At 42.9% G+C, this 14,579-nt stretch overlaps 1 protein-coding gene across 4 annotated transcripts in view; it reads right to left on the reverse strand.

Annotated features, from left to right (window-relative positions):
• The window catches only part of ccdc93 (CCC complex scaffolding subunit CCDC93), a 46,617-nt gene that overhangs the window by 1,368 nt on the left and 30,670 nt on the right, over positions 1-14,579 (reverse strand). For 2 of the 4 annotated variants that reach the window (XM_079169913.1, XM_079169912.1), the window contains 2 exons: positions 10,397-10,498; positions 8,367-10,100 (listed from right to left, as the gene is read on the reverse strand). In XM_079169913.1, coding sequence (XP_079026039.1) covers positions 9,912-10,100; positions 10,397-10,498 — 291 coding nt within the window. In that variant the 3' untranslated portion in view covers positions 8,367-9,911. Of the gene's footprint in view, positions 1-4,853; positions 4,968-8,366; positions 10,101-10,396; positions 10,499-14,579 lie in introns of those variants that run through there. The other 2 variants (XM_079169915.1, XM_079169914.1) reach the window with 1 other exon arrangement.

Raw genomic sequence — 14,579 nt, forward strand, 5'->3', positions numbered from 1 at the left:
CACAACGCTATAGATATTTAATAATCTTTCATAAATACACTACAAGTATTGAAAATTTTTTTCCCATTAGCTTATTTTCTTATTGCACAGCTACTATGCTCCTCAGTTGCTCTGCTTCCAGTGCAGCTTGTTTTAAGTAGAGCTTTTATCCAATCAGATTTCACCTCTGTGTCTCTAGGTAAGAAGAGAGGCCCCAGGCCTCACAAGTGAATCCCTTTGCAGTTTAAGTGAATGGGGACGATATTGATTGTCATCGTCTTCAACCAATCAGATCTTTAGTTTGACATGTTGGGCGTATTCTTTGACGTGCCAGAGCTGCTAGCTGGCCTAGCCATACGTGATTGGTCAGTGGGCTAGCGTGACATGTTGGGCGGTGACAATCCCAATATCTGCTGCCTCTGTGGAGCGGACATTTTCAGCCTCAAACGCATTAAGACGTATTCAAGAAATACAACTGGGGAGGCTCGACTGTCTTCACTGGCGTCCATGAATCGAGAAGGACTTCTTCCTGGAATTAAAATGCATGGATGTACTGAACAACCGTGAGATTAAACTCTTTATTAACAAAGAAAGGAGTCTTTAAATAGTGAACAGCAGTTCTGGTAAGTTAACTGCTTTTGTTTGCACATCTGCAGTAGCTTTAAGATGCTTGTTTATATATTATTATTTGTACAACTTGTTTTCATGAAGATGGATTTTTGTTTGGTTTAATATGTGATAGGAACCATTGTTACGTCCGGTGTTGCTCTGGGGACATATTTAGCCAGTGCCAGTGTTGGCAACTTGGCGACTTTCCAAACCCTCTTGGTGACTTTTTTTGTCAAAAGCTACTAGCAACAAATCTAGTGACTTGTTCTGGTGTTGTTGGAGACTTTTCTGGTGTTTTGACTCTGACGTGAAAGCACGTACATTCTGCACTGTTGTGAACGAGCAGCGGGAGCTGCCGTGAGCCCCTCCACCGCCCCACTGCACTCACAGGCGGGCACTCTCACAGCAGCCTCGCAGTCCCAGCTGCAGTCAGAGCAGAGAGGAGACACACTCTCGGCGTATTCTCTGCAGTTCGTGTATTTCTAGGTGTTGAGCTTCATTTTTACACGAAACAAATAATAACCGTAGCGTGGGAAAAACGCTACGAGTGAAGGGTGGGAAAAAAAGTTGATTACATATTATTATAAAAAACAACTTTTCCTTACATTTCACTGGTGTAAACAGACGCACACCAGCATTGTAGTTGCAGTACAAGACGGCATTCAGGCACAGATGTTCATAAACGATAGCGGACAATATAAATGCTATTAAAAGATCAAACTGTGGCTATAATCCTCATCGCTTTCCATGTTCCATATGATTGATCGTGGAATGTGTTGTTTTCTTTAGTGAATTGTATTTTGCGGTGGTGACAAAGAAGTTATCAGCTGACACACAGGCTCATATTCATTTTGAACGTGCTACGGCCGATGGTCAGTCAGTGACAGACCTAAGCGTTTATAGGGCTGCCTCCCACTTTGCTTACATGGCAGTTCAACCAAAAACAGACCGCTCTATTATATTTCTTTGGCAGTTTTTACAGAGCCTTTTTCCTGGTTCTATTGACTATGATACAACACCCCCACATCAGTGTAATATCGTTGCCATTACAAATGACAGAAAGACATTTTACAAAATAGCTTTCTCCATGAAGACACATGTCAAGAGGCGGCCGCCTCGTAATTCTCTTTGCAGGAAAACCCCTGAAGCGAGATGATCTTGTCTTAGCACGTAGGGAGGGTGGAGCTCGCACTTGTCACGCCCCATGTTCGCTGGACCATATTTGAGACGCAGGGCAGAAGTGCGCTCTGCCAGGGTGATAGGGGGCGACTGTGGCAAAGTGGATAGCAGGGCCGTCTTTCAATCAGAGGATCGGTGGTGCGATCCCCGGTTCAGGCTCCACTAGTTGCATGTTGATGTGTCCTTGAGCAAGACACTTAACTGCAAAATTGCTCCTGTAGCTGTGCCTACGGTGTAGAATAGAATGTGAATTGTAAGTCGCTTTGGATAAAAGCGTCAGCTAAATAACTGCTAATGTAATGATCCAACGCTCGCCCTTTGTCCTCATATGACGTGCACCCGCCTGTTTTTATGTGTACGGGTTGAGACAAATTAAACGCTATGTACGTGTACATAGCGGCATACGCTGCATGATGCGCATGTACGTAACAGTGGAAAACTTTACATCAATCCATTCAGCCGTTACTGTGTTCTAAAACTGAAGCAGCCCATAGTTGATGGTCTATTATACAAAAAGCAAAACGAGGAGAAGGGGACGAGGCTGGTGGGGTGGGAGACACAACGAGAGGATGAAAGTGACTTGTTCAAGTCAAAGTATGCAAGTATATAATAAAGAAAATAACTTACTTAAGTACTCACTGTGCAGCCACATGGGCTCTTTAGTACATTACAATATTAGATTATTATTAAGGGTGCAGTCACATGTACGATGCATTTTAAAGGAAACATTTTGCAGATTTTCAACCTAATCACTACCTATCCGAGTTCTGTATATTGACTTCAAAAACGTCTGCATTTGCTACTGATGTTCTCGGTGTCTCTGGATCTCAGCTACAAAATGTAAGTTATTTTGAAACCTGGTGGTATGAGGAACAACTAAGAAGAGTGCTACTCTCAGCTCCGGTAGCTGTGGGGCACATTGCTGCTTAAAAATGTCCTTGCTCTTGTTGCTTCTGTTACATTTCCAACAGAAAACAGATTTTTTTACAGTGTAGATTTAACAGCGTACATATTACAGTGTTTTGGCTGACTCAGATATTCAGAGGCTGCAGCGGGGAGGTCATAGTCGGTGAGGAACCTCCAGAATCTGAGCTGCTGAGAGCAAGCACATACTTGCCCTCCGATGCCAAACAAACTGGAATCATTCTACTGGAAAGAATGTGAGCGCAGGCAGTTCTTGCTGGCAGTTCTTGCGACGACATCCCAGAGAGTGAGGCGTGTGTGCGTTACATGAACGTTTTCCTCCTCACTGGGACGTAGGTGTGCTGAGGCTAATTTGCTAATTTCATGGTCTGCTACTGAAAGAGAGCTGCCAATGAGCTGCTGCAGCTAGTGGCAGAGAGGGGGACGAGCCAACATACTTTCATATCTTAATTAAGGATTCATTTCAATCAAACCAGATTTGCTGATTGTAGAAACAGAGGAAAGACGAACCAAGACGTGTTTGGTGATGTTTATTTGGTTTCTGTCCAAGTTTGTTTTATGATGAATTAACAAGGCCATTAAGCCTCTCATAGTTTGGTTGAAAAGAGAAACTTGAATTCAGAACGTGTATAGTTTGATTTTGTAAGTTTAGGTGTAAAAATATTTCCTTCATTGATGTTTTGTGAGTTTATGTTTATTTATCAGACTTAATGAGAGCTTGTGTAACGTAACGCAATGCCATGCATACGGTTATATCTCCCCAGTGGGACAGATCAGCTTTCTTGATCAATATAGCACAGATAGGGGAATGTATTACTTCAGTTGACTACATTTACCATCAGCACTCATCGGACATCCGCATAAAAGTGGGTGATTTAAATATTGTAGCTGATGTATCTTTGTATTTCATATTCTCATAAATAAAAGAAGTGAAGTAAAAGTCCAATATTTCCCTTTCAAATGTAGTGGAGTAGAATGTTGAATCAAAATTGTACTTAATACTTGAGTAAATGTACTTAGTTACTTTCCACCACTGCAAGTACATCGCCCAACCTCCTGCTCCCCCAAAGTGAACACTGTGAGCTCCGTCAGCACTGTAGCCACTGTTTGTACTGGTAGCACCGGAAGTAGGAAGCCGCTGGCTCAGCAGTCACTATGTTTAGAGCAATGTGGACGCAATTGATATGCTCTGAATTTCATAATGAGCACCTTTAATGAAGTGGTCCTTCACTTTTTAAATAATGTGAAATCCACTCACCAATAAATTCTATGGTCATTTGACCAATACGATGCTTTGCCCATATTTTCACTTCTAGTTAGAATGCAATTGTATTAGCTCTTCCGGTTTAGCGTTGGTAGCAATGTAAAGAATGAATGATAATAAGGAACATTCAGCAGCTACAATATGGCGACCTAATGACTTTTCCGTACACATCCATCAGTCATCAGTGACTGGGAGGACGTCATATGAAAATGGCCTAAAACCACATATCAGGACTTTGTGGTGTCTCTTGGTGTAGGTAGCTCTGCTATGAGGAACTACAAAAATGCAGTACACCTGCCAGTTGGACTTGGCTGACAAAAGCACACTTCAACCTTGTTTTTGTCATTTTTCTCGTACTGCCAGAAGGGTAGACAAAGGTCCGCAGAGAGTTGAAAATGATCAATATTAGTTCATCTATAGAGCGTATAAAACCAACCTGTCTGTCTGTTAGCTAGTAGCTAGCTGGTGAAATGGTGGTTCTTGATTTTATTTATTATTTATTACACTATGGTTTAACAGTGAGGACCTGTGTCTATCCCCTTCTGGCAGTGAAAGCAATTACAAAATCAATGTTGCTGTGCTTTTCGTACGTTGATCGGCTGCTCTCACACAGCCTGCAGGTCCTCGCAGCTCTAAAAACATTGCTGCCAATTTACAAAAGGAATTATTTGAATAAACATACAATACAAAACAATATTGGGAATCTAAATGACTTTGTTGCCTAAAAATGTATTGAACTTAACATCTTTTACCCTTAAAATGTGTTAACGGAGTAGTTGCATTCTCCTTTTATAACACAGGTAGGTTCTGCTTGTCATTGTACTGCAGCAACACCTCTCAGATGTTACTTGTCCTTGAGAACTAATGAAGCACAAACTGATGGTGATTGTTTCCTCACCTCTTTAAAGTCCTTGACGGTTTTGAAGTATAGCCTTTGCTTGTCGAGCAGTTCCAGGTACTCGTCGTTCAGCTGATCTCTCCTCATTTTGTTTTCCTGCTTCTTCTTCTCCATCTGGAAAAGCAGATGAACAGGAAGCAAGGATCACACAAATGCTGCGACAGCTTGAGTTGAAATTATGGAAAGACTGTTAAGAGCTTGGTCTCTGGATAATCCCGCTTTATTATGCTGCAACACCCGTCTTTTCAGCTGGCTGCTCCTGTTTCTTATCACGTTATGTTCAGCAATGTTGCCTTGTTCCCTGATCTCCTTATTTAACTTGGTGAGTACAGTGTTATGATAACCATAGAAATAATTGGAACCAATTCATAAAATAAGCCAAGTTGTACTAAGTGGAATGAACCTTTAAAAAGGTATACTATGCTGGAATTTTCGAAAAAACAACAACAATGTATAGACTCTAAGGGTGTAACAATACACGTATTCGTATTGAACCGTTCGGTACGCATTACAAACCGAACAATACATTTGAATAATACTATTGCATTTGGAAAATGCAGAAGCTTAAATTGTGGGAAATATAATGTTCTCTCGGTGGAGCCACTGTGCTCAACATGGCAACCCACTCAACGTAACAGACAACGTGCAGTCTGACACTCCCAACATGTAACAGACAACGTGCAGTCTGACACTCCCAACACGTAACAGACAACGTGCAGTCTGACACTCCCAACACGTAACAGACAACGTGCAGTCTGACACTCCACCACGTAACAGACAACGTGCAGTCTGACACTCCACCACGTAACAGACAACGTGCAGTCTGACACTCCACCACGTAACAGACAACGTGCTGTCTGACACTCCCAACACGTAACAGACAACGTGCAGTCTGACACTCCCACCACGTAACAGACAACGTGCAGTCTGACACTCCCAACACGTAACAGACAACGTGCAGTCTGACACTCCCAACACGTAACAGACAACGTGCAGTCTAACACTCCACCACGTAACAGACAACGTGCAGTCTGACACTCCCACCACGTAACAGACAACGTGCAGTCTGACACTCCACCACGTAACAGACAACGTGCAGTCTGACACTCCCAACACGTAACAGACAACGTGCAGTCTAACACTCCACCACGTAACAGACAACGTGCAGTCTGACACTCCCACCACGTAACAGACAACGTGCAGTCTGACACTCCACCACGTAACAGACAACGTGCAGTCTGACACTCCCAACACGTAACAGACAACGTGCAGTCTGACACTCCCACCACGTAACAGACAACGTGCAGTCTGACACTCCACCACGTAACAGACAACGTGCAGTCTGACACTCCCACCACGTAACAGACAACGTGCAGTCTGACACTCCCAACACGTAACAGACAACGTGCAGTCTGACACTCCCAACACGTAACAGACAACGTGCAGTCTGACACTCCCAACACGTAACAGACAACGTGCAGTCTAACACTCCACCACGTAACAGACAACGTGCAGTCTGACACTCCCACCACGTAACAGACAACGTGCTGTCTGACACTCCCAACACGTAACAGACAACGTGCAGTCTGACACTCCACCACGTAACAGACAACGTGCAGTCTAACACTCCACCACGTAACAGACAACGTGCAGTCTGACACTCCCAACACGTAACAGACAACGTGCAGTCTAACACTCCACCACGTAACAGACAACGTGCAGTCTGACACTCCCACCACGTAACAGACAACGTGCTGTCTGACACTCCCAACACGTAACAGACAACGTGCAGTCTGACACTCCCAACACGTAACAGACAACGTGCAGTCTAACACTCCACCACGTAACAGACAACGTGCAGTCTGACACTCCCACCACGTAACAGACAACGTGCTGTCTGACACTCCCACCACGTAACAGACAACGTGCAGTCTAACACTCCACCACGTAACAGACAACGTGCAGTCTGACACTCCCAACACGTAACAGACAACGTGCAGTCTAACACTCCACCACGTAACAGACAACGTGCAGTCTGACACTCCCACCACGTAACAGACAACGTGCTGTCTGACACTCCACCACGTAACAGACAACGTGCAGTCTGACACTCCCAACACGTAACAGACAAAGTGCAGTCTGACACTCCCACCACGTAACAGACAACGTGCTGTCTGACACTCCCAACACGTAACAGACAACGTACTGTCTGACACTCCCAATACGTAACAGACAACGTGCAGTCTGACACTCCCAACACGTAACAGACAACGTGCAGTCTGACACTCCCAACACGTAACAGACAACGTACTGTCTGACACTCCCAACACGTAACAGACAACGTGCAGTCTGACACTCCCAACACGTAACAGACAACGTACTGTCTGACACTCCCAACACGTAACAGACAACGTGCAGTCTGACACTCCCAACACGTAACAGACAACGTGCAGTCTGACACTCCCACCACGTAACAGACAACGTGCAGTCTGACACTCCACCACGTAACAGACAACGTGCAGTCTGACACTCCCAACACGTAACAGACAACGTGCAGTCTGACACTCCCAACACGTAACAGACAACGTGCAGTCTGACACTCCCACCACGTAACAGACAACGTGCTGTCTGACACTCCCAACACGTAACAGACAACGTACTGTCTGACACTCCCAACACGTAACAGACAACGTGCAGTCTGACACTCCCAACACGTAACAGACAACGTGCAGTCTGACACTCCCAACACGTAACAGACAACGTACTGTCTGACACTCCCAACACGTAACAGACAACGTACTGTCTGACACTCCCAACACGTAACAGACAACGTGCAGTCTGACACTCCCAACACGTAACAGACAACGTACTGTCTGACACTCCCAACACGTAACAGACAACGTGCAGTCTGACACTCCCAACACGTAACAGACAACGTACTGTCTGACACTCCCAACACGTAACAGACAACGTGCAGTCTGACACTCCCAACACGTAACAGACAACGTGCAGTCTGACACTCCCAACACGTAACAGACAACGTGCAGTCTGACACTCCACCACGTAACAGACAACGTGCAGTCTGACACTCCCAACACGTAACAGACAACGTGCAGTCTGACACTCCCACCACGTAACAGACAACGTGCAGTATGACACTCCACCACGTAACAGACAACGTGCAGTCTGACACTCCCAACACGTAACAGACAACGTGCAGTCTGACACTCCCAACACGTAACAGACAACGTACTGTCTGACACTCCCAACACGTAACAGACAACGTGCAGTCTGACACTCCCAACACGTAACAGACAACGTGCAGTCTGACACTCCCAACACGTAACAGACAACGTGCAGTCTGACACTCCACCACGTAACAGACAACGTGCAGTCTGACACTCCCAACACGTAACAGACAACGTGCAGTCTGACACTCCCACCACGTAACAGACAACGTGCAGTATGACACTCCACCACGTAACAGACAACGTGCAGTATGACACTCCCACCACGTAACAGACAACGTGCAGTCTGACACTCCCAACACGTAACAGACAACGTGCTGGTAAAGGTAGATTTATAGCCGCGGATATGAGAGCTACTCTGTAGTGATAAACCAGGCTGTACGAACATGCTTAATGCTATTGAGCCCCGTGATACTACTCCTTCATGAGCCCATTTCTCCAGACCATAATTCCTGCTTTGTAAAAGAAAACGAAAGCCCAAACAAAGAATCAAATGTCCGAAACTCCCGCTGTTGCTCTGATAACAGACAGCCGGACGTTAAGGACTACACAAAGCTACCTGACTGTAACGACACATTACCTCACTACTGAATGGAGATGAAGAGCCATGTTCTTCAGTCACAAAGCTACCTGACTGTACAACACAAATAGGCCGATGTCATTAATCTAGCATCTCAGAAAGCATCGGCAGTGCAGCGGATCTCTGGTCTCCTCCAAAGATCAGAGAGTGTGACCTTCTTTCACAGAAGCACAACAGCAGCCCATGTGTTAAAGACAAAACAGGAGTTGCTCCAGCTTCCTGTACACAAATGAATCCATCATTGTTCAAAGTCAAAAAGAACATACCTTATGATGGCATTTCTGCTTTTTTGCTGTATTGAACCGTGCCGTACCGAAACGTGGAACCACTGTATCGTATTGAACAGAACCGAGAATTTTGTGAACCGTTACATCCCTAATAGACTTATACAAAAACTTTGGGTCACTTAACTTAACCCCCGGTTCTTTGAAAACAGAGTGAGGTGTTTCACTATAGTAAGAGATGCTACACTGTAAAAACTCTGAACAATAGCTACTTAATAAAATTGAGGCAACAAAGTGACACGTAATATAATTGATTAGATTTTAAGTACTACAACTTTGAGTAAAAAGTATTGAATAAATTAATTAAATCTAAATTAAAAAAATGATGTAAATGAATGAATATTTGGGTGAAATTGATTTATATTTACTGAATATTTGGGTGGAATTGATTTATATTTACTGAATATTTGGGTGAAATTGATTTATATTTACTGAATATTTGGATGAAATTAATTCATATTTATTAATTATCTGGGTGAAATTGAGTTGGATTCACTAAATAAAATAAATTATATCAATTCACATTTTAGCACATTGTTACTTAATTCAACACATTCCCACTGCTTTAAATCTATTCAATAATATTGAGTGTCACTTTGTTGCCTCAATTTTTTTAAGTCTAATTCACTCAATACTATGCCATCTTGGTGCCACAGTAAACATGACTTGGACCAACAGATCACCATCCATATACAGTTCAGCAGGTAAACATTTATTTGTGCAAATTTGTTTAAACATGCTTATCAAACATTTTCCATGTGCAAAATGTCTAAAAATAAATAGTGAAAAGGGCTATAAGAAAAATAAAACTGAAACAAATGCAATTCAATGTCGAACACGACGTTTTCAAACTGCAATTCTTTTTTCTTTTCTAACTTGAGTATTGAACAACGAGTTGAAAGTAACCACATAGGACAGTTTTAACAGTGACTTAACAATTCACTTTTCAGAAGCTAGTAACTTGTTCTTGAGGCTGTTCACTTTTGGGGAGAGCTTTTAAGCAGTCCAGCCCCAGAAGTGTGCCCTCTACCATGATACCGATGTCGTCGGGACCCTCTGACGTATTAGTCTTGATGGTGTAGATTCTCATGCGTTGTACAGCAAGGTCCTGCGACACACTGTCTTCATCAGCATGCTGAAATAGAAAGAACATTGTGTATTACGTACTGTCCAGTCAAAAGATAAGGTCCTAATTGAACGTCTCCCAAATTACTTTCATCCCTTTGGACAAGAAAACCTGTAGCTGTAGCTGTTGCACATTATGCACCCTATTTACAGAGGACAATGATTATTTACATGACTCAATGAGACAACAAATTACTGGGAGAAATAAAGTTATGATTGTATTTCGTGATTTGACCATCCCAAGACAGCAGGTAGAGATGAGCGAGAGATCACTTTCTTTATATTTCAACATGTACTTTAACTTACATCATACTCTTTTAAGAGTTGATCTGGAGATTCCCCAAGGTACACCATCAAACACTGAATGACAGCATCTCGGGTCATGTTGATGCTTAGGTTGCTTGGAGCCTGAAATAACAAAAATAAACATGAGTAAAAAGTCATCCACTGATCTGAAACTAGGTGACTTTTATTACTGTTAAAAAATATATGTATATCAAGGATCCTTGATATTATGTCTCAGTGTCCAGCCTAGTGAAACACTTCCGATCATTAATTCCAGGGAACCAGCTGTGACACCAGGAAGCCATTGGTCCCAGAAAATAAATAGTGCATGCCACATGAACTCCCACAAAACCACAACACAATGTGTCATCATCAATTAATTGCATGTTTATGAGACATTTGTGATCAGTACTTCTCTATTTTCTGCTGCTTTAATTTCAAATCCAGGTTGGAACTACTTATTTTGAACATCACTGACAATCCAAACATAAAAACAGCTTTTTAACCAGCAAAAGTTGATACAAAAAGTAGTAATAGTAATAATCACATTTTGTATTGCAGAACAAACTGTTTACACAACATGTACTGTGTGTGAAATGTGGTATCACAGCATAGTATGTATTGCATAAAAGTATGATACATACCTGTTGATAAATTTCAGTCAAAGATTGTTGATGCACCTGGGGGAAAAAAGACCTATTAGCTTTAACTCAATTGGATATTCATATATTACACAAACACACAAAGCAGGGAACATATTAAAACTACACAAACACTAAAAGTTTACATTTGCCTGTCCACTTATGATGAAAATCGCAGGACTACAGACTTACTAACATTGGCACTCAGGTATCAGACAATATTTTAAGCATTTTGGAAAGTTTACCATGCACATTTCAGTCAGGAAAGTACCAAACATACATGCAGCAAATGAAAACTTGTAACCATAAGAAGCTGAAAAGTGGCACAACTCTGTCTTGTTCCTGTTTCCTTTACCAAACCAAACATTTCCATACTAAATAAATTACCACAAAAATATGCATTGATAATGTAAATATTTTGTCAAACAGGTATAATATATATGCAAAGAGTATCATTTATATTGTGTTATACTATCCCTAAAACTTTCCTCCACCTAACCAAATGTTAACTTGTATGAATTGAAGTACAGAGGACACTAAACATAGCTAACTGAGGTAGAAATAGTTCCAAGTGTGAATTGGAGACATCAATTTATCAGATGTAAGCCACTACATCCAGGTGTCATGAGGATAATCAGAGAACATCTGTTTATCGGTCCATAGTAATGGTCAAAGAGGTCCATTATTTTCTTGATCTTATCTTATTGCATCGTCACTACAGGAACACTGATCTGAATCTCCTGCTGCGGCATCTTAGTACCGTGAACGGAGACTGCGCGACTGCTAACGAAGGTGAACTTGGGTTAACGTTAGCTCAACACCGACCAAAGCCTGCACAAAACACAATACGAGACTTTAGCAGAATATAATGTCACATTTAAAATAAAGAAAGGTGAAATAGCGCTCCTTGTTCATTTGTTTCACTGACTATTCTCCAGAAATTCACGGTACCGTTAAAACCGAATGGTCTAACCTTACTGCTTTTAACAGCATGTTAGGTTAACATTACTTGAGAAAACGAAATGCAGTTATGTTAATATAACTCGTATGCCTCATTACTTACCTTTGGGAGCAAGAATGTTTGTTCCTAAATTTGTGCATTTACCTTAATGCGGTCTCTACCTTCTGCTGCTTCTTAGCGAACCTAACTTAGCTTGTTAAGGTGGGGGATGGGTGGAAACCACGAAACTCGGTCAGAGTCCATGACAGTTTGTAAAAGTAGATGAGGTGGTATCTCTAAAGAGCATAATTAAAACAGGTCTTACCTTTGGGGAAATGGTAGCCGCTGCAACATGTGGCAGAAGATGTCCATGTGGCCAAAATATGTTGGGCGGAAGTGTAAGTTGAGTAAAAACAAAGACCTCCCAATGAGTAAAATTCATCATTTTCACTGCATCTTTGACTTTACTAATAAAATATAATTAAAGTCTACTCAGTGATTCACAGCTGATTTTATTCAAACAAAATTAAGTAAAATGTAATTAATAAATTATTGAAATTTGTTGAATTCAGCTCAATATAATTCCAAACTTCACATAGTCTTTTTTATTATGTAAAGGTTACTATTATTTATTGAGGAGATATTAATTAACACCAATCCCAGTTTTTACAGTGTACTCTCGCCTCCGAGAGCATGACGAAGAGAGGGAGTTTATGTTGAGACCCAAGTATTCTGTACATTGCGTGGGTTCTACTCGACTCTTTGTCCAGTTTATATTGAACCCAAGATCTGTGAGATGATTTATTACCGTAGCGGAATCTCTGCCTGCCTGCTCCCGTGAGTGGGAGCATATCATAGCGTCTATGTACGAGAATATTCTGATGCCGCGGTTCCTTAACGGAGACAGAGCTACACTCTTGCTAAACACCTTTGGGGCTAATGAAAACCCGAATGGGATGGCTTGGTACTCGTAAGCTCTGCCCCGATAAGCAAACCTGAGAAACTGCCGGTATGCAGAATAAATGGCGATGGGAAAATAAGCATCCGAGAGATCGATTGTCGTTCGATTTGTCCGGGAGATTGATTTGTAACAGAGCACTTTGTATGTTAACATCCTCAACTTGTATTTGCGTAGGTGCCTGTTAAACACACAGAAATCTAAAATTGGGCGGAGGGATGTGCTCCCTTTCTTTGGGATGAGGAAGTGATGGGAATGGAAACCTTCCTGAACTTGCTCACTCGCAACAGCTCTGATTGCTTGTTTGTTTAGCAGGGATGCTATTTCGTCCTCCAGGACTCTAGTTGAATCTCCCTTGGCTACTGAAACTAACACACCGTTGAATCTGGGTGGTTTCATAGTGAATTGTAGTCTGTATCCCTGAGAAATAGTGGACAAAACCCATGGGTGTACTGTGCATGCTCGCCACTGGTCTGCCCGAGCAGCAAAGGGGCTGAAGACATACTGCGGTGACGTCACCTTCTGTACCTGGAGGTAGCGGCCTTCCCTCGGAGGAGCGTGAGCTCCCCCTGCGGGGATCATGGGGGCCTGCTTATATGGTCTGGCACCTCCCTGTCTCCCCTAACTGCTGCAGCTGTAGCAGAAAAAAACAGCTCTGTGTCCTTGTGTGGTGCGAGGAATGTGTCCCCGGGGTAAGCAGAGGCTAAAGGCTTTACCTTCTTGTTTCCTGAGGGTGCCGGTCTTTCTCATTTTTTCAAGAGCTGGACCGAACAGACCTTTGGCTGGGTCATATGCCGCATCCATAACCTCTGCCTTCTGAGCATCACTGAGGCCTAAGAGATTTAGTCACAGGGCCCTATCATCTGAGACCGCAAGGCCCATTAAACGACCACAGCCCTGCACCCCGTGAGGAGCGTAGGATGATATCGTTAAACACACAAATCTCATCCCATAGAGCCGGGTTAGGTGCCCCCGAGTTCAGCTGCCTGCCCATCTCCTCTAGGATTTCCTAGATAGCAAAGCCATTGCATTTAGAGAGCACACGGACTGTGCTGCGTTTTTATATATTCTCTGGAAAATGAAGGCGGTGAGGCGCTCCATTTTACTAGGCAGAGAGATGTTTGAGGAAAGCTGAGAGAGAGCGACGGTTTGGGTGGTGATAAGCCACTGAAGGTGGGGGGTTCAGCCAGACCCAGTTCCCCCATCCTGTCGATTTCCAGCTTTGAGTAGCCTTACTCTTAAATGGACTGGACCAGTACCTGCTCATTTCTTTCATACAGGCAGGCACTGCTGGCAGAAGTTGTTTTGATGACGGGTGGGCTAGTGGGAGCCTCTTTCCATCACACAGGTCTCTCTATTAACTATTCCTCTCAATAACCACCAGAAGTGTGTGCCTGTAGTTTCTGTTTTCTTCTTATTTTGCTATGCTGGAATGGTTTTGAGCATTAGCAAATAGCCTTTGGGCACCACGTGTAAAGCTTTGTTTAAACTCCCATGAGGCACCGTAGCTCTGATTGTGCGCACAGTGCACGCCTGTGTATTATATTAAAAAATTCAGAGGTGCACGACCAAGAACCGCGACCACTTGCAAATTCTTCACGCACGACACACAGGCAGTAATAAAGTTATTTTCTGCTAGTATAAACTAAACTTATACCTAAACAG

Source organism: Pholis gunnellus (assembly GCF_910591455.1).
Source record: "Pholis gunnellus genome assembly, chromosome: 12".
Classification (NCBI taxonomy): domain Eukaryota; kingdom Metazoa; phylum Chordata; class Actinopteri; order Perciformes; family Pholidae; genus Pholis; species Pholis gunnellus.